The sequence below is a fragment of the Schistocerca cancellata genome, chromosome 4 (genome assembly GCF_023864275.1).
Source record: "Schistocerca cancellata isolate TAMUIC-IGC-003103 chromosome 4, iqSchCanc2.1, whole genome shotgun sequence".
NCBI lineage: Eukaryota > Metazoa > Arthropoda > Insecta > Orthoptera > Acrididae > Schistocerca > Schistocerca cancellata.
The window spans coordinates 747,078,951-747,098,768 of NC_064629.1; the positions used below are offsets into that span (position 1 = coordinate 747,078,951).

Here is a 19,818-nt window from a genome sequence, read left to right on the forward strand (position 1 = left end):
TGGGTCCCAGTAGCATTTGCACAAACTAATATTGTTACTCCGTCTTTACTAGTTTTATACGATGAAGATGAACACACTCGACAAGATGCTGAAAATTTTGATAGTAATGATTTCCAATTTCATCTGGTTGCTTCAGAATTGTAAACAAAGTGCAACTCATAGTCACTTTCATCCTATTATTTTTTAAGACTATCTCTAACAGAATTTGCTGCATCTACATCAGCTGACATTTTTTCACCTTGTGTTCCCAATTTTCGAATGCCATGACGAGATTTAAATCTCAATAACCATCAGATACTTGCTACAAACAATTCGGCACCATCTATTATCTTGTTTAACTCTAATGCCTTTTCACAGGGCGAGGGACAAGATATTGGTTGCCCAGTTGATTGTTTTTGTAAAAACGAACAATACAAAGTTTCTTCCAAATGTTCATTTTTGGGTGTCTTCATTACTTTTCAATATTTACTCCTATCATCACTATCAAGTATACAGGTGTAGTTTCAAAAAATGGAATCGGTGTTCTCAATATCGCTTATCGTAGAAGTACCAACACCATACTTCTCGGCAAACTTACGACCAGTTTCTCCTTTTCCTAATAAATCAATAATGTTTACTTTATCTTTCAGCAATAACACCACACTCTTGCACGATGTCTAAATCAAACAATAATGAAACGTGCGGGGTAGAGATTGTGTGGGATGCGGGCAGGTAGCGCCTGCGTGACACGTCTGTGCACGCACAGACTACACTACCAAGACATTTGCTCGGGGTTGACAATCTGGACAATCACAAATCCGTGTACTGAGGTCCACATAATCGAGTCTCCACTGTGTTCTATGCCACAACCCACTGCTATCACGATGCATTTATGTCTCAGACTTATCAGATTACTTTGCATGATAGCAGACTCCAGTTTAACAATTCCACCTGTGACAATCATACCCACCACCAAACAATCTGTCTGACAAACATCTGCATATAATGCTAGTATTAAGTCTTTTCTACTTTACCTACCTAAAGACCTCCTGCATTGCCTCACCCCAACAGCTTGCCTGTATTGCAAAATAACATGAAGACTTGTCTCTTGGAGCCTATCAACGACTTATTAGCTCAGGGACAAGGACAAATTACCCTCGACCGTACGAAGGTCCATATTAATGACAAGAACACTAAAGATTACATACACTGAGTTAACAAAGGCACTTGTGTCGATTTTCTGCCGTCATAGCCCATTAACACCAGATTTCCTCACACATTTCTAATGGATATGTTTGTCGTACATCCCACATTGATTTCTGCAGTTATCTTGTGCACTGACAATTCTACCCAAATGTCGCTGCTCTCAGCCAATAAGTGAAGGCCATCTACCACCGTAACGTTGGTAACTAAGGCAATGCCTGAAGTTTGGTATTCTCAGCACACTCTTGACACTGTGGTTCTCAGAATATTGAATTCCTTTATGATTTTCGAACCTGAATGTGGAATGGTAGTTGGAGCTATATGCACGAGACTTTCAGAGTCTGTCGATTCCCACTGTCCATAATCTTATTGGAAATCTTTTCACTTAAATCACCCAAGTAAAATGAATGACAGCTCCGGACCAGACAGTCTATTGAAGATTACAAATTACTTCTTGAAAACACTGTATCATATAGGTTTTGCACAAGATGGATTCATTTGGTACTTGTTGTTTGTGTATTTTTCTAAAAATACACGTCCTGCATATTTATTCAGTTTCCACAACGGAATGTCAGAATTCACTAATGCTATGCAGAAGTCTTTGGCAAGTCTATGACTAAAACTTGGTTGTTCACCAACATTAGTTTTAATCAGTTGCTAGTTTAAGTTGGATTTATTCTTAGACCTCTCTCTATGCCATGTGGTATTAATGTGCTGCAAAATGTCATTTTTCTTCAAAGAATCACTATTTTCACACACCAAAGAAAATAAGACAGTGCCATCTTCACTGAAAACATTTCTTCCAAACTCATTTATACATATGTGTAAGAATGCTGACAGAGGTTTTTGTGGGTGGAATTACCTAACTGCAACAGTGCCCAATTATGCACACTTTAACTAATGGGCATTTCACAACACACTGCAGCTTGGAAATAGGTGATTCACCATTAATGCCAATGACATCATCCCAATGCAATAACTGACTGATGAAATGATGACTCATCAGCACAATTACACCAAGTTTTTCTCCTTGCAGTTCACTACCACAACACCATGGCTATACCTTAGCATTGATTTCTTACGCATTTCTACCAAAGTTAATTTTTATAATCCAATAACTAAGAGAAGCACTGATCGATAAATGGTGGCTACGAGTGATACATACAGCTTTAAAATCACATTTTTTGGTAAAATATGCTGTTTGGATTAAAAACGATAAAGTGAGTAAGCAAAAACATTTTCTTGCAAAATAAGCATAAAACAAAGCACAGTTAAAGTGCTTATCTACAAAGTATGACCTTTCTGCTTAGCCCATAAATAGTAATAATAAAGTACCTTAACAGCTTCTATATCATTCTGTAACTTTTTTGATTGACTTCACACTACCATCCGTTTGATCTGTGAAATAATTGCTTAAACAATTCGATTTAACTCTACAGTAACTGTATTGGAACTGCGCACATAACACAATTTCATTCATAAGAAAACGGCACTTTACATCTATAAAATAAATACTGGGTATCTATGGAATTTGTGCTTAAAGCATATATTAGTGGTGTACTAACTGTAAAGAAAATAAACATTTTACTGTTGCTTCACAGATTGTACATATAACTTGGCATTTTGGAATGTGAGAAGCTTGTGAATATAATTAACTAAATGAAGGAACAAAAACACTGCCTTCTGTAACAGTTATTATTTTTATTATTGCCACATTTAAATTATTTTATTAACACTGTAAAGAACATACATACACACAGGATCTTGATATGATGCTCAACTTGATAAATGTATCTCATAGTACATAAATGAAAAAAAAAAAACTGTTTATAAACAGAGCTGTCATTAAATCTCCTCCTTAAATGTAAGTTATACAGACAGAAATCAGTTTACTGGTTAACATGTTCATATTTTACAGACTTTACAAAACCACACAAACATAACAATCACTCTATAATAGACACAGCCATTCTCCATATACAAAATTGTCAAGGTTAAGATGGGTTTAGCATTAAGCAAGTAGATGCTTATCATAACCTCATATTATGAAGTGTCATTATGTAGTAATAAATAATAATAACTATAAAAATAAATAATAAAAGCACACTGCATTAGCCATCTGATGTTAATTTGAATGTTTATCAGTTAGTTTTATCAGTATTGTTCCTACTGCTAGATGTCTCTAGCAGTGGAACTGTGAACTCTAAGAAGCTGACATAATTTTGCTTGCATAAGATTGACCCATATGTTCCAAAGTACATGTACATGCTCAGATTATAACATGACACAGTGTAAATGGGCTGCCTGGCACTCCTAAGACACCAGGCCATATGGATCTGGATTTGCAAACTTGCGTTTAAGAGAATGCCACGCAGGAAATCTAATACCAATAAAGCAATTTCCCTTGCAGTTCCGTTACCTGAGCATTGAAGATCGACTGCTAAGTTATTACTACTCAGTGCATACTGCCTTTTTGGACGAAACTGTTCAAACACCATATCATCATCTTCATCATCACCACCATAAACAACAACAACAATACAAGAACAACATCAACAATAAATGGAAAAACATCTATTAACCCTCCACTGGTTGTGCATTGCAGTCCATACAACAGCCAGCCGATACATGGTTATGGACAGAAAAAAACTTGCAACAAAGGAGTGGTGAGCAGCAGGCAGCAAGAAGAGTGTTGGTGCAACAAACAGCTGATGCCATTATTCCACAAAGCTGACTGGAAACAATGGGCAGTTAAAATATGCCAGGTACAATGGTGGGACTGGTGGAGGGTTAATGTTAATTGTTAGACATTACACACAGCCATTTTATGCCATTCAGAGAGCAAGCAGCGATTAGGATGTTCTTCCCACTTCAAAGAAACTGACCTTTGCTACGCACCTGTTTCTTGCAGGGGACAAGGAAAATAACTGTAGAGACATACAGGCTTAGAACCTCTTCTTTTTTTCCTCCACATTACTTTTGACATAATCATTTTCATCATCATACATACATGCATTACACAAACATTAAGATTATTTCATAACAATACTAAGGAACACACTGAATGGATTCACCCTGCTACATGGAACACACACTGCCAACATTTGTCTTCGTCTATTAGTACAATTTTTTTTAAAAATTTCTTCCCATTACAATTAAACACTGAAGTGTATACTTATTGTCTTTCATAATAGTGGCTTTGAGCTATACCCAAAAATCTATCTAATGGAAGTATGAAGGAAATAGCAACTCTTCAAACCATTCCTGCCTTTTTTGCTGAATTGTTCCTGCTTTCTCTTGTCACTTGCTCTTTTCATTTGACTTTACTTCTATTATTCTCTTCTCCTACATATAGAACCAATGAAAATACAGAATATTGTGGAGCAGGCCGATAGGCACTTCTGGAGATTGTGATTTAAAAATATTTAATAAGTATTTACTTAGAGATACTGACACATTTACCTATGCTCGCAAGTATTCACACAACATATTCTGCTCCAACACTTCCTTAAAACATTAAAGCATTCACTGTTTGAAACATTTAGCAAAAGCAATTCTGGAATCACATGAAAGTTATTTTATTGTGAAACAAATAAACATTTGCAGTGGTGAGTAAGATCAAGTACTGTATGTAAATAGAAATGGCAGTGTTTCCATGTAAAGCAGGGTCGTCAATACACATATTACATAAAAGTTATTCTATTATTGTCATTTCAGTTGGGAATAAGAATATTGTCTTATCGTTTGATGCCCATTATGTACTCTGCAACTCCCAGGTAATACACCATTTGTGCTATTCCAAACAGTGGTGCAATGACAATCATTCTGCAGGCACCACCTTTGAAAAATGCAAGAGGACCTTCATTCTTGAGTATTTTTCTGGAAAAGAAATCATGGTGTAAATATGCTGTTCATATACAGGATGGATTTGCAGTGATAAGTTTGGCAAAACACATTACATAACACGTTCTCTTTGCAGAAACAAATACATAATCTCACTTGAGCTCAACAAATTTGGTATTATGAGTGTCCAAGTTTTCAAAAAAGACATTTGTTTCCAACTACACATAATACTATTATACAGTATAGGTAACCCCTTCTGCTTTAAGGGGCTCCGGCACGCCCTATACTTGCAATGTTAAAATAACGCTTATAAATTACATCTTTCCTCACAAAGTATTTGAGGTAGGAAGTTGAACTTTTTACAGATTATTTATTGGAATATGGGCTACAACTTAACACAGGTATTTTACAAAATTTTAGTTCAGTTATTAAAGATGATTTTTTTTCAATTGTAATGAAAATTCACAACATTTTTTTGCAATTTTTTATTTATATATTAAAAAATATACAGTTTTTTGGAAAAAGGCTGTGTTAAATTATGCAGAAGGTACTGTGTAACATTTACTGAAAGTTTGAAACAAATATGTTTGGAAGATCCTTAGAAAACATGTAATTAGTATGAGAAAATAAAAGTTTTGGGAATCGAGCGACAAAGATTGAATTAACTTTTTAGTGCATTCCAGGTCCATAGGATGGATTATCTTCATCCTCTGCAAACTCCTCCTCCAGCTTCCTCTTGTTCCTCCTCCTGTTTACTCTTGCTTGTATTTCTAGACTCTTTACAGCCCTGTCTGCAGCCCGAAGGCGTTCCTTGTCTAAAGCAAGCATTGCTCGTACCATGTTAGAACCTATCTTCATTCCCATATTTCTAAATACCTTGCACCTTACAATGTTGCCATCATTGAAAGTCGCAACAGCATCATACACACCAAAGTGAAGTGTTTCTATTCCAACAAATACAGTCTTGGGGACTCTCGACCATATAACACTATTTACACTTTCATTGGGGTTTTGAGTTTTTCCGTGAATACACTTTTTCAACAGTTCAGGTGCTGCTAACTCTCTGAAAATAGGTTAGCCACAACACATACTTTACCTCACATCACTAAAATGTACCTGATGAACACGGACGTTAATAATAACGCCATTTGACAGCAGTTTAACAGCGCCACAGCAGGTCACGCACATGTAGAACACATTTAAAAAAAAATTTAAAAATAGTTGTCATTCGGAATTGAATAAATTATATATCTATTAAAAGGTAATAGTCTGCAGATTCAGAAATCACAAAAAAGTAAAAATTGAACTTTTCATGATTTTGAGCCTTTCCGGAGCCCCTTAATTCAACATAAGCTGTGTGAAGAACTTTGAGTAATAAGAGAACAATTTTCAGGGCATACTTATAACCTTTTCTAGTGCACTGTTTCAACAGCTGCTATTAGTCTCCTTAACATTTACAGGACTACACTGTCTTTATCAAAACATGAGAGTCATCTATATTTGCAATGATAAAGGTCTGTTAGTTGCATACCAAGTAGAAATAACAATTTTCAGCATTTCAAAGTAAACAACCCAGATAATATGTAGGAGTTGCTGGTAAGAAACGTTTTCAATTTCACTTTATGCTTGAAGGGAGCTTTCAAACACCTCGGCACCAGAATTAATCAACCCACTCCAACGAATATACACCATATAAAAATTGCCTTTGTTTCCTACATTAAAAATGCTTTGCTGAGAGATTTCTTTATATTTTTGCATTAATTCTTAGTTTCCTGGACTACTGCTCTATCTTGTGTACCTAAATATACTGCAGACATGTACATGAAGGTGTAAATGACAAATTATAAATCACTGCTTCCTGATACTTCTCGAAATTCACCTGTCTTGACATTGACAGCCATCTAACTGAAGCTCAAATTCAAACCCTTGTTCATATAAAACCAACTAATAAGCACGAATATTTTCACTTAGGAAAAAAAAGAAAAAGAAAAACCACCACCATCACTGTGAAATTCTCCAGTCTGTTATCAAAACAGCAAATTATGTGTATTACACACAAAGAAGGAAGCAGAAACTTTGCTAACAAAGAGATAAATAAAAACAGAGAGGCAAATGAAATTAAGCTCCACAACCTTCCTCACGGAAGCAACAAACAATGCACTTGTTAATAAGCAACCTGCTAATAAAAAAGTTTCATGATACATTTATTCTGTTATGAAGTTCGCTGTGTATTCCCAGTCACAATTTGAAAATAATAATAGCATTCATCTAGAAACAAAGATTGCCTCACTATTCACAGCTTAATCTTACTTCACAGAGAGGAGCAAACCATGAAGCTATTAAAAAAATAATTTATCACATTCCCTCTCATTGAGAGCAGTTTTAAAAACAAACTGAATTTATTTCTGCTTTGGAAATACTATTGCTACTACTACTACTACTACTACTACTACTACTACTCAGATGAACTTACGAATATCTGTGAAGGATTGTGTTAAATTTATTGAACTCTAGTGCAGATTAAGGTTAAAGCAAATAGCTAATTATATTAACAGTCATCAGGTAGCAGTATTTTCATTGTTAATGGGAGTTGTTAAACATGATCAATGAAACATGCAAACAACAAAACTAAACCAAACTGATTACAGAAACATCTTATTTACTCAGCGCACACTATTTACACCAGCAATAACAATTGCTAAAAGAATACATTGCGAGAGAAAATAAAAAAATCATTATGTCACTCAACAGTGTTAATTCTTTTCATTGTTGTAACTTGATGTGTATGCTGCGTAAATCACAGGCTGATGAAAATATTTCAAAATTAGACTTGAGTGTCGGTCCGGGTGAACGAAATTCGGTTCCAGGGTGGTATCCAGGAGTAAAATGTCAACCAAAATGTCATCAATAAAAATACAGGTCAGAAATTACAGAAAACCTAGAAACATTTCCACAAACTTTTCTACTATTTAATATAAAACAATGTAGCTGAGGACAATTAACTAGGTGTTGGGCAATAGCACAGCATCACAGCTATTACTGCAACAAGCAAAATTACAATACTTTTTCAGTTCCAGTTCCTGCATATTGAGTAGTTTTTAAGTATTTTATTATGTAAATGTGTCAAAACAGAAGAGTCCTCCACATTCACACAACAAAATGAAGCAGTATAGCACTTTTATGATGGATATTTCATTTATTCTAATGCAAATTTTATTTTATTGTAAGTGCATGTGTGTTAGATTCAAAGTTGAAGTGTTGATTTGAAGAATATTGGGTTTAGTATTGTTGGAAAAGTTAACGAGTCACTTTCTATTTTAAATAGATGTCTAGCATGTAGGGTTTTTAGTATTAAAATAGCAGTCCATTTTGTGCATTTTATGACATGTAAGAAAGTCATACTTTTGGTTGGAGTGAGTATTTCAAGTCCTCACTGGCACAAGCAGCAGGTTACTGAAGAATGCTCGAAGTGGAAGGTCTCTTGGGTGCAAGAGAGAAACAAGGACACATCTGTATGTGCCATCAGAGGAGATAATAGCAAAGTTTTGTAAGATTTCTGTTCTGGGGCACTGGAGATGCAGTTTACACTTACTAAAATTCAGCTACAAGTGTCACTTGCAACTTTCGAACTAGCAATGACTTGTTCCATTACTGGGGACAATTACCACTTATGTTATACTTCATGCATTACCAACTGCCATTTAATATTTATTATTTTATAATCTTGTTTAAGTATATTTTGTAGGACCACTATTTCTGCTTTCGAATAAATTATCAGACTTGCGCAACTTTAGCCTCGTGGAACCACCAACATTATTTTGCAAACATTTCTCAATTTTATCATTTATCAATTAATTCACATCATTGCCTGTGTTTAATTTATTAGACTGTAAGCTACTATGTGTAAAGTAGATGTGTACAGCTTGACGCCATGACATCAGCATGCCACAATTTTAATTAGAGCTATACATAAGCTCAATACAGATTCTTATAGCTAACTCACACTGCTGAGTGTGTAGGACAAGTAGGAAAGATGGTAAATCCCACTGAGATGATGTTTCAGGAATAATATTAAAATCTTGTGCTGACCAAATAGCATTCATTAGTCAATCACAAAATTTCATGAGAAACTAAAGTATGAAGCTGTGATACCCATTTACAAAAATGGAAATAATTTTTGAAGTTGTTAACTGCCTCTCAATTTGACTTTGTTAAAGACTACTCTATGGACAAAAAACATAGATAGATGAAAACTCAAATTCAGTACTGTTAGGGCTAAACAACAAAATCTGCACTGTTTGTATATTCTGTGTCCCTACCAAAGTCTTTAACTGTTTGGGCCATAAAATTCCACTTTGGAAAATATCATTTATGATATTAATGGCACCTGTTTTGCATAAATTTTCATAACAAAATGCAGAAAGGAACATTGACTAATTCCACCACAAGAATGAAACTGAACTCAAAATAGGCAACATAAAATGTGGAGCGAGCAGGATTTGATATTGGGTGTATACCTGTTTGTAAGCTACATAATTAATTTCCAATAACTTTAAAAATGGTACAATACATCACACAGGTAGGAGCTGAACGGGTGTACAACTAGTTCACAGCAAATTTTTACTCCCACAATGAATAATAATAAGTAGTTTCTTAAAAAAAGTAAATAAATATATAAAAATTTTACATTCTGGTATTTCTTCCTACACTGTGTGTGTGTGTGTGTGTGTGTGTGTGTGTGTGTGTGTGTGTGTGTGTGTCCAATGCCTGTCCCAAATAGAGGCCTTACTGACAACGAAATTCTGTAGTTACTGAAAAATACTAGTGATACAAAGTATATTAGTGAAAGTAGCAGCTGTTCACAAAGTGACAGTGATGTTACTGCCAGTATACTGAATGTAAGTGAAGAGACAATGAAAGATGCACAATACTCTTAAGTAATTGCACCTGAAACACTACAACCGCTATCACAGCCATTTCACAAGCTGCCTGGATTGAAGTATGTTGCTAATGGGGTCTTCTGTAAATGAATATTTCAAACTATTTTTCAGTGCACCTTTACTTTAACTGATTGCCACTGAAACAAATCGCACAACTAAGCAATTTATATCCAAACATGCTGCTGCTTTGTCCAGACTGTATAAAAAATGGAAGAATGGTAATAGCTGAGGTAAGACTTTTTTAGCATGCTTACTGAATATGGGTTTCAGCAAGAGACATACAATGCTTTCATAAAAAACATCTTGGGCATTTTCATGGTTTGGCAAAATGTATTCTGCCCCTAAATACAAATGTTAGGCGATTTAAGAACTGCAAACATCAGGCATACTATAATTTACTGTCCAATTATTATCTCTGCAAATAATATTAAAGATTTATTTTTCTTATGTCACTGTATTCAAAATCCCAGTTTATAGAGAGAGAGAGAGAGAGAGAGAGAGAGAGAGAGAGAGAGAGAGAGAGAGAGAGAGAGAGACTCCTGGAAATGGAAAAAAGAACACATTGACACCGGTGTGTCAGACCCACCATACTTGCTCCGGACACTACGAGAGGGCTGTACAAGCAATGATCACACGCACGACACAGCGGACACACCAGGAACCGCGGTGTTGGCAGTCTAATGGCGCTAGCTGCGCAGCATTTGTGCACCGCCGCCGTCAGTGTCAGCCAGTTTGCCGTGGCATACGGAGCTCCATAGCAGTCATTAACACTGGTAGCATGCCGCGACAGCGTGGACGTGAACCGTATGTGCAGCTGACAGACTTTGAGCGAGGGCGTGTAGTGGGCATGCGGGAGGCCGGGTGGACGTACCGCCGAATTGCTCAACACGTGGGGCGTGAGGTCTCCACAGTACATCGATGTTGTCGCCAGTGGTCGGCGGAAGGTGCACGTGCCCGTCGACCTGGGACCGGACCGCAGCGACGCACGGATGCACGCCAAGACCGTAGGATCCTACGCAGTGCCGTAGGGGACCGCACCGCCACTTCCCAGCAAATTAGGGACACTGTTGCTCCTGGGGTATCGGCGAGGACCATTCGCAACCGTCTCCATGAAGCTGGGCTACGGTCCCGCACACCGTTAGGCTGTCTTCCGCTCACGCCCCAACATCGTGCAGCCCGCCTCCAGTGGTGTCGCGACAGGCGTGAATGGAGGGACGAATGGAGACGTGTCGTCTTCAGCGATGAGAGTCGCTTCTGCCTTGGTGCCAATGATGGTCGTATGCGTGTTTGGCGCCGTGCAGGTGAGTGCCACAATCAGGACTGCATACGACCGAGGCACACAGGGCCAACACCCGGCATCATGGAGTGGGGAGCGATCTCCTACACTGGCCGTACACCACTGGTGATCATCGAGGGGACACTGAATAGTGCACGGTACATCCAAACCGTCATCGAACCCATCGTTCTACCATTCCTAGACCGGCAAGGGAACTTGCTGTTCCAACAGGACAATGCACATCCTCATGTATCCCGTGCCACCCAACGTGCTCTAGAAGGTGTAAGTCAACTACCCTGGACAGCAAGATCTCCGGATCTGTCCCCCATTGAGCATGTTTGGGACTGGATGAAGCGTCGTCTCACGCGGTCTGCACGTCCAGCACGAACGCTGGTCCAACTGAGGCGCCAGGTGGAAATGGCATGGCAAGCCGTTCCACAGGACTACATCCAGCATCTCTACGATCGTCTCCATGGGAGAATAGCAGCCTGCATTGCTGCGAAAGGTGGATATACACTGTACTAGTGCCGACATTGTGCATGCTCTGTTGCCTGTGTCTATGTGCCTGTGGTTCTGTCAGTGTGATCATGTGATGTATCTGACCCCAGGAATGTGTCAATAAAGTTTCCCCTTCCTGGGACAATGAATTCACGGTGTTCTTATTTCAATTTCCAGGAGTGTATATATATAGTTATAATAGAAGGAAACATTCCACGTAGGAAAAATATACCTAAAAACAAAGATGATGTGGCTTACCAAATGAAAGTGCTGGCAGGTCGACAGACACACAAACAAACACAAACATACACACAAAATTCAAGCTTTCGCAACAAACTGTTGCCTCATCAGGAAAGAGGGAAGGAGAGGGAAAGACGAAAGGATGTGGGTTTTAAGGGAGAGGGTAAGGAGTCATTCCAGTCCCGGGAGCGGAAAGACTTACCTTAGGGGGAAAAAAGGACGGGTATACACTCGCGCACACACACACACACACACACACACATATCCATCCACACATATACAGACACAAGCAGACATATTTAAAGACCAAATATGTCTGCTTGTGTCTGTATATGTGTGGATGGATATATGTGTGTGTGCGCGCGCGCGCGTACCCGTCCTTTTTTCCCCCTAAGGTAAGTCTTTCCGCTCCCGGGACTGGAATGACTCCTTACCCTCTCCCTTAATATCCACATCCTTTCGTCTTTCCCTCTCCTTCCCTCTTTCCTGATGAGGCAACAGTTTGTTGCGAAAGCTTGAATTTTGTGTGCATATATATATATATATATATATATATATATATATATATATATAAATTTATTTGGTCATTTATAAACTATTTAAAGTCAACAAGTATGATAATCTTGGTACACAATAATGAACTACGTCCTTTTATGGCTAAGTGGTATTTGTTAATTTTTTAAAATTTAATACAGTTCAATATACAGGGTGTCCCACTCGAGAAAGGCCCCACAAACAAACATTTGCTTAAATTACGCTGGAAGTGATCGCCCTTGACTTGTAAACACAGTTGAACACAATGCTGCAGATTCTCGAATGTTGATGCCAGAACATCTGGTGTCATTGCCTAGATTTCATGGATGATGATCTCTCGTAAATCTTCCAAGTTGTGTGGTTTGTTCATGTAAACTTTGACTTTTAATCTGGTGACCGTGGGGGGCCACTGTGGTTTTGAAATCGCTCTGCCAGATAAAAATGATTCGACCTGATTCACTGTCACCCGAGACATGTGGCGCCATCCTGTTGGTACCAGCTGAGGGGAGGTTCATCATCATCATCCAACTGGTTTGCAAATTCCCAAAACATTTCGATGTAAGCTGCAGTTGTTACAGAACACTTGAAAAAAAAAAAAAATTGTTTGATGATTGAACACTACGATATTGCACAGAACACACCAATCTTTTGTGAATTCAGGGGTTGCTCAACCAGTGCATGTGGATTTTCATTACATCACATATGTGTATTCTGGGAGTTTACACAGTCAGAGTGGTGGAACCACACCTTGTCACTGAACCATGTTTACTACAATATTCCTGGCCTCTGAGTAATAAATTGCTGAAACCAAAAGCAAAATGTAATGTGTGTGTCTTTGTCAATGACATTCAGTTCCTGAACAACTGTAAACCTGTATGGATACATGCTGGCTTTCTTTCGCAGTTTTACAATATGTGCTCCGTGACATTCCACATTCGTGAGATAAATGTGGAGCAGCCTTCCAGGAGAGGCCAACAATCTTTGTTTCACGTCAGTCACTATTTCTTCTGATGATGGCAGCCATCCCCTGCCATGAAGATCCACCACCACCCTCCACTACCCTCCATATTGTTCACTAACTTTTGTATGCAGCATTTAGAAGGTATATGCTGGTCACCAAACTGATCAAACAAACATTCGCTGATATGTCTTAATGGAACCACTGTTCCCTTAAATGATGCTGGAGAGTGCAGTGTTGCCACATCACAAATTACACGGTGCAAATTCAGTGGAATTACTACACATTTGTGGGGCTTCTATCAAGTGGGGTACCCCATATAGCAATTTAAATACAACACTGCATGACCCCCATTGTCATATGGAATTATCTTCTTTCGGACAAAACAGTTAAAATACATAAAATATTTATTCATCTAGAGTGAGCTATAGAAATATCTTGTAAAATAAATAACTCAACACCTTGCAAAGGTATCTTTAAGATCTTGGGACTGCTACACTTACTTCCCAGTACATTTATTCCTTAAGAGGATGTCTGGTATATAATAAAATTCATTTCCAGTTCCACACAATGGCTATACACAACACAAAATTATTTTAATGTAAACTTTACCTCCTTGTCTAGGGTTCAAAACAGAGCTCTGCATTCTGGTTAAAAGGCCTTCAACAATCAGGCATTCAGCAAGAAATTAGGAAACTACATAAAAATGACACTTAAAAAGCCTGAATAGTTACTTCTACAGATTATCTTGATTTAAGGACTGAAAATGCCTGTTACATATATTAAAAGTTGCAATGTTTCTTGAAAACAGGCTTCTACCCTTACAGTGTATACATAACTGGTTTTCTGTGATAAACATCAAAATTAGCTATTTGATATAAGTAAGAAAGTTGCAGATTTTTGAGGTGGTGGCTTTTCTTTTAACTTACACAAATGGTTTATGGCATTTTCATAAATGCAGTGTAAATCTGACTTGTGCCCTTTTGTGATGTGATCAACAGATGCTGAAATATGAATGAATGACAAAGCATACTAATTACAGGCCCAAATTCAATAAAACTAGACACTGCAGGGTTAATAGGTCAACAGGCATGCAAATGGTTCACAGTGCTCTCAAAAAGACTCTTATTATGCAGTTTCATAAACAAATAACCTGCTAGTCTTAGAAATAGGAAGACATTAATGATTTCACACACACACACACACACACACACACACACACACACACACACACACACACACACACACACGGAAGTGGGGGGGGAGAGGGAGATGGAGAGGGGGGGAGGGGGATGGGATGGGGGGGGGAGGGAGGGAGGGAGGGAGGGAGGGAGGGAGGGAGGGAGGGAAGAGAAGAGAAGTAAAATGTGAGAACTAACATTATCGCATCAGGAACTCCAGAATATCCCATCTCTCCTTCAGCTTTCTTCAGCAGTTGCAGTCTAGTTTTAACAACATCAAATGGATTAACAGCAAGTGCTGCTAATGAACCCGATGCACAACCAGCAAGAAATGAACACCAGAATACTGCTTCACCTGAAACAAACAAACTGAAATGTAAATTTGCTAACAATAATTATTAGCTATACATCTTGAAAAGCTTTTATGTTATAAAAAAAAAGGTAGTCAACTAAAGAGAAGGAGGAAGGACAGTATGGTCATATTTGCACAGCACTGTTATTTTTAAAGAGAAGGAGGAAGGACAGTATGGTCATATTTGCACAGCACTGTTATTTTTATTGTTGTTGTTAGTAGCAAAACTGGAGGAACTGCTAAACACACTGTCATACTGAAGAGATTCTGTGATAACTCCAGGCTAAGTGATATTTGTGGGAATTAAGAGTTTACTGTGTATGGTGAGGAATATTGATAAAATATATAATTTCTTACTTACCAGAATTCAGACATTGCTAATGAACACATGTAGATGATGTTCAAATTACTCTACTCTGCATTTCATGTCATATGTGTCAGGGGTGTACATGGCAATTTTCTTTCTGTTTGATTATATTTCTGCAGTAAAGACCAAATAATAACTACTTTCAGTCCACCTCAAAAATCAAAGGTACTAAATGGTATTTGACCTCATCAGGAACCATTCATTATTACAGATGGGGGAACTCAAGGAATATTTTAGTAAACTTCCAAAATAATCAACTGCAAGGGAACATAGGCTAAATATTGATCACTGTTGTGACTACTACTAATTTAAAACCACTTGCATCATGTTGTAGGAAGTATTATACAATTCCATCTTAGAAAACACGGGGGAGGGGGTGGGGGGAGAGGAGGAGGAAACATTGATGCACTGATTTTACTAAATACCTTTTTGTGTGTGTGGGGGGATACACGGAGACACTGATCTGACTACAAGTAATTGTATCTAGATTACTTAAGATGTGTCGCTTTGGACTGAAGGAGATGCTCTCTGGTTTCAGGTGGCTAGCTGAAATGGTAAAGAAAGCCAGTCTTGCTTGTGAGATGATGGCGGAGCTCATCATCTGTAGCATCATCTACAAAACTGAAACCAATTGTGGTACTTTGGTACAGAGCTGAGTGGAGGGTCTGAATCAGGGGGCCAGACAGTTCTGCGACTGTAGCCTGCAGATTCCTTGTCTTAAGCCATAGGGTAGTGGCTTTCCAGGTCGCGCTTAATAGGTCAGGGAGCCACTATACACAGGACTAGGCTACAAGGGTGATGGGGGCAGTGGGGACAGGAGTGGGTAGTCTTTTTACATTAGAGGAGCTCGGCAAACTACAGACAAGGCATCTGTCCAAAAGGGTATGGGACAAACACTTCTGTGTAGACCAAGCAACAATATGTATTGTAGTTGCAATTTATTGTAGTCATGTTGGGAAAGAACCAGAGCTCCACTTGCTAACAGAAGGCAATGAAGTTACAAATGTCATACACATAGCAATCTGGCTAAAGCCACAAGTAACTTCGGCTGAAATTTTTACGAAGGACCTAGCCGTATCCAGAAAGGATAGATTAAATATAGTTGGTGGCGAAGTGTTTATTGCTGTCAGAAGTAGTTTACCTTGTACTGAAACTGAAGCAGATAGTTCCAGTAAGTTAGTATGGATAAAGATTATACTTGGCAACTAGAATAAATTAATGATTGATTCCTTTCACAGACCTCTGAATCAGATGATACAGTTGCTGAACCATTCAGAGAGAACTTAAGTCACTTCAAAAATGTATCCTACTCATACAATTCGAGCTGGTGGTAGGCATAAAACAGTCCGAAGTCATACTGAATGCTTTCTCAGAAAATAATTTTAAACAATTAGTTCAGAAGCCAATTCTAAGTGTAAATGATTGCAAAAATATACTTTACCTCTTGGCAACAAACAATCCTAAGCAAATAGGGAGTATCATAACATATACAGGGATTAGTGGAGACTTAATACCATAATGTCAAAATCCACCAAAAATACACAAGATATATATATATATATAAGCAGATAAAAATTCACTTTATGTAATCCTAAGAGAAAATCTTCACTCCTTCCAATCTGACTATGTACACATAGACCAGATGTGATGCAAGTTCAGAAAACCGGTATTGACGGCAAGTGAGATATACACAGGGTGGTGATGAAACTGCACATTCTGACTTCACAGTGCGATTCCTCACATATTCGTAACACAAAAATGGCTCTCTCAAAATTTCAGCAGATTAGTACTGTGCAGTTCGGGCAGTGGGTAGAGTTTTGACTTTTCATGCAGGAGGTCCAGGGTTCAATTCTGGGCCAAGGCTTATTTGTTTTTATTTGCTAAAAGTAGTCTGGATCGTGCAGTATCTGGCATCTTAATCATCACACAGCGATTTTTTTTCTTCCATGTACTGTCTCATTGATACCGTAGATACCAAACATTATTCTGGCCACGTTCAGGTCCATTGCATTTCGCTAGTAGTAGGCTAGCAACATGCTTTGCAAATAATTTCGATGGGCCCTTAGGGGGAGGGTACACATGAACACAGTTTGGAATACAGAAGATGCAGTGGTGCAAAACAACTTGTGTCCACGATGTGCACAAAAATGCTTATTTAAAAGCTGACCAATGAAAATGAGTAATTGCATTCCTGTGTTCATAATACATAACTGCAAATGTGTTTTAGAAGACTCACTGTAAACACTGTAAGACAATTAAAACGATAGACACCGTAACATGCAGACCACATTTAGCAAACAAAAATAAATAGGCCTTGATGCAGAGTTGAACCCTTCACCTCCTGCACGCTAACCCCAAAACACTATTCACAGCACCCACTGAACAGCACTATTGCTAAATGCTGACAGAGGTAGTCACCATACATGTGTTGACACTGTTGCCAGATTGCCAATCTTTAACATCTATTTACTGCCCAAGATGTGGGCAACATGAAATTTTGTAAGAAGCATTTTTGTATTGCTAGTATGTGAGGAATCGTGCTGTGAAGTCTGAGTGGGCGAATTTTTATTCACCCTGTATACCAAATAAATTAATAATAGAGGGTACTGTTCCCCCATGGTACACAAAAGAGCTCACAACACTGTTGCAGAAGCAACGAAAAAGCATGGCAAATTTTAAAGAACACAAAGTCGCCAAGAGTGGGGAAGTTTTACAGAATCTCAGAATTTAATGTGAACTTCAATGGGAGATGCTTTTAATATTTTTCAAAACAAAACCCCATCTCAAAATCTGGCACAAAACCCAATGAGATTCTGGTTGTATGTACACTACACCAGCAGCAAAATGCAATCAATACCTTCACTGAGTGATAACAATGGTGATGTTACTGGTAACAGTGCCATTAAGGCAGAGTTACTAAACATAGTTTTCCAAAATTCCTTCACCAAAGAACACATAGAAAAAGGGGAAGGCTAACCAAGGACTGCATTTTATTGGCAGGACACTTAGAAAATATAACAGATCTACTAAGGAGACTGCCTACAATACACTTGTCTGTCCTCTTTTAGAATACTACTGCGTGGTGTGGGATCCTTACAAGATAGAACTGACTGAGTACATCGAAAAAGTTCAGAGAAGGGCAGCACGTTTTGTATTATTGCGAAATATGGGAGAGACTGTCACAGAAATGATACAGCATTTGGGCTGGACATCATTAAAGGAAAGGCGGTTTTCATTGCGACGGAATCTTCTCATGAAATTCCAATCACCAACTTTCTCCTACGAATGCGAAAATATTTTGTTGACACCGACCTACATAGGGAGAAACTATCACCACTATAAAGTACGGGAAATCAGAGCTCGTCTGGGAAGATATAGGCGTTCGTTCTTTCCACGTGCTATACAAGATTGGAATAACAGAATTGTGAAGGTGGTTCGATGAACCCTCTGCCAGGCACTTAAATGTGACTGGCAAAAGTATCCATGTAGATGTAGAACCCAAAATTCAGAGTACTCCACTGAATTACAGACCCATATCACTAGTCTTTATTTGTATTAGGATTTTGGAACATATACTGTGTTCTAACACTATGAATTACCTCAAAGAAAACAACTATTGATGAACAGCCAACATGGATTCAGAACATATCTTTCTTGTGAAACAACCTGCCTCTTTATCCTCACAAAGTAATGAGTGCTATCAATAAGGAATATCAAATTAATCATACATTTTTAGATTTCCAGAAGGCTTTTTACACTGTACCTCAGAAGCAACTTCCAATCAAACTGCGTGCCTATGGACCATCATCTCAATTCTGTAACTGGATTCATGATTTCCCATCAGAAATGCCACAGTTCATAGTAATTGATGGCAAGTCATTGAGTAAAACAGAAGTAATATCTGCCATTCCATGAGGAAGTGTTTTAGGCCCTCTGCTGTTCCAGATCTACGTGAATGAATTAGGAGACAACCTAATCAGCTGTCTTAGATTGTTTGGAAATGATGCTGTCATTTACCTTCTTGTCAACTCATCAGATGATCAGAGCCAATTGGAAAAATATTTAGACAAGATATCTGTGCAGTGCGAAAAGTGACAATTGACTCTAAATAATGAAAAGTGTGAGAACCCAAATACATCGGCTGGATTTCGGTTACATGATAAATCACATAAATTTAAAATGTAAATTCAACTAAATACTTAGAGATTTTGATAACAAATAATTCAAATTTGACTGATCACATAGACAATGTTGTGGTGAAAGCAAACCAAAGACTGATTTATTGGCAGAACACACAGAAAATGTGACAGGTCTACTAAAGAGAGTGCTTACATTACCCTGGTCTACCCTCTTTTGGAGTACTGCTGTGCAATATGGAACCCATATCAGACACGACTGACCGATGATGTCACTGTCTGGTACCCTCCCCTCAATCGACCAACTAACC

General features: G+C 38.2%; 1 protein-coding gene across 1 annotated transcript in view; it reads right to left on the reverse strand.

Moving 5' to 3' along the window:
• Nucleotides 1-4,168: 4,168 nt before the first annotated feature.
• The window catches only part of LOC126184085 (mitochondrial glutamate carrier 1-like), a 185,246-nt gene continuing 169,596 nt past the window's right edge, over nucleotides 4,169-19,818 (reverse strand). The window contains exons 8-9 of the mRNA XM_049926440.1: nucleotides 14,851-15,007; nucleotides 4,169-5,061 (exon numbers count right to left, since the gene is read on the reverse strand). Coding sequence (XP_049782397.1) covers nucleotides 4,920-5,061; nucleotides 14,851-15,007 — 299 coding nt within the window. The 3' untranslated portion in view covers nucleotides 4,169-4,919. The remainder of the gene's footprint in view (nucleotides 5,062-14,850; nucleotides 15,008-19,818) is intronic.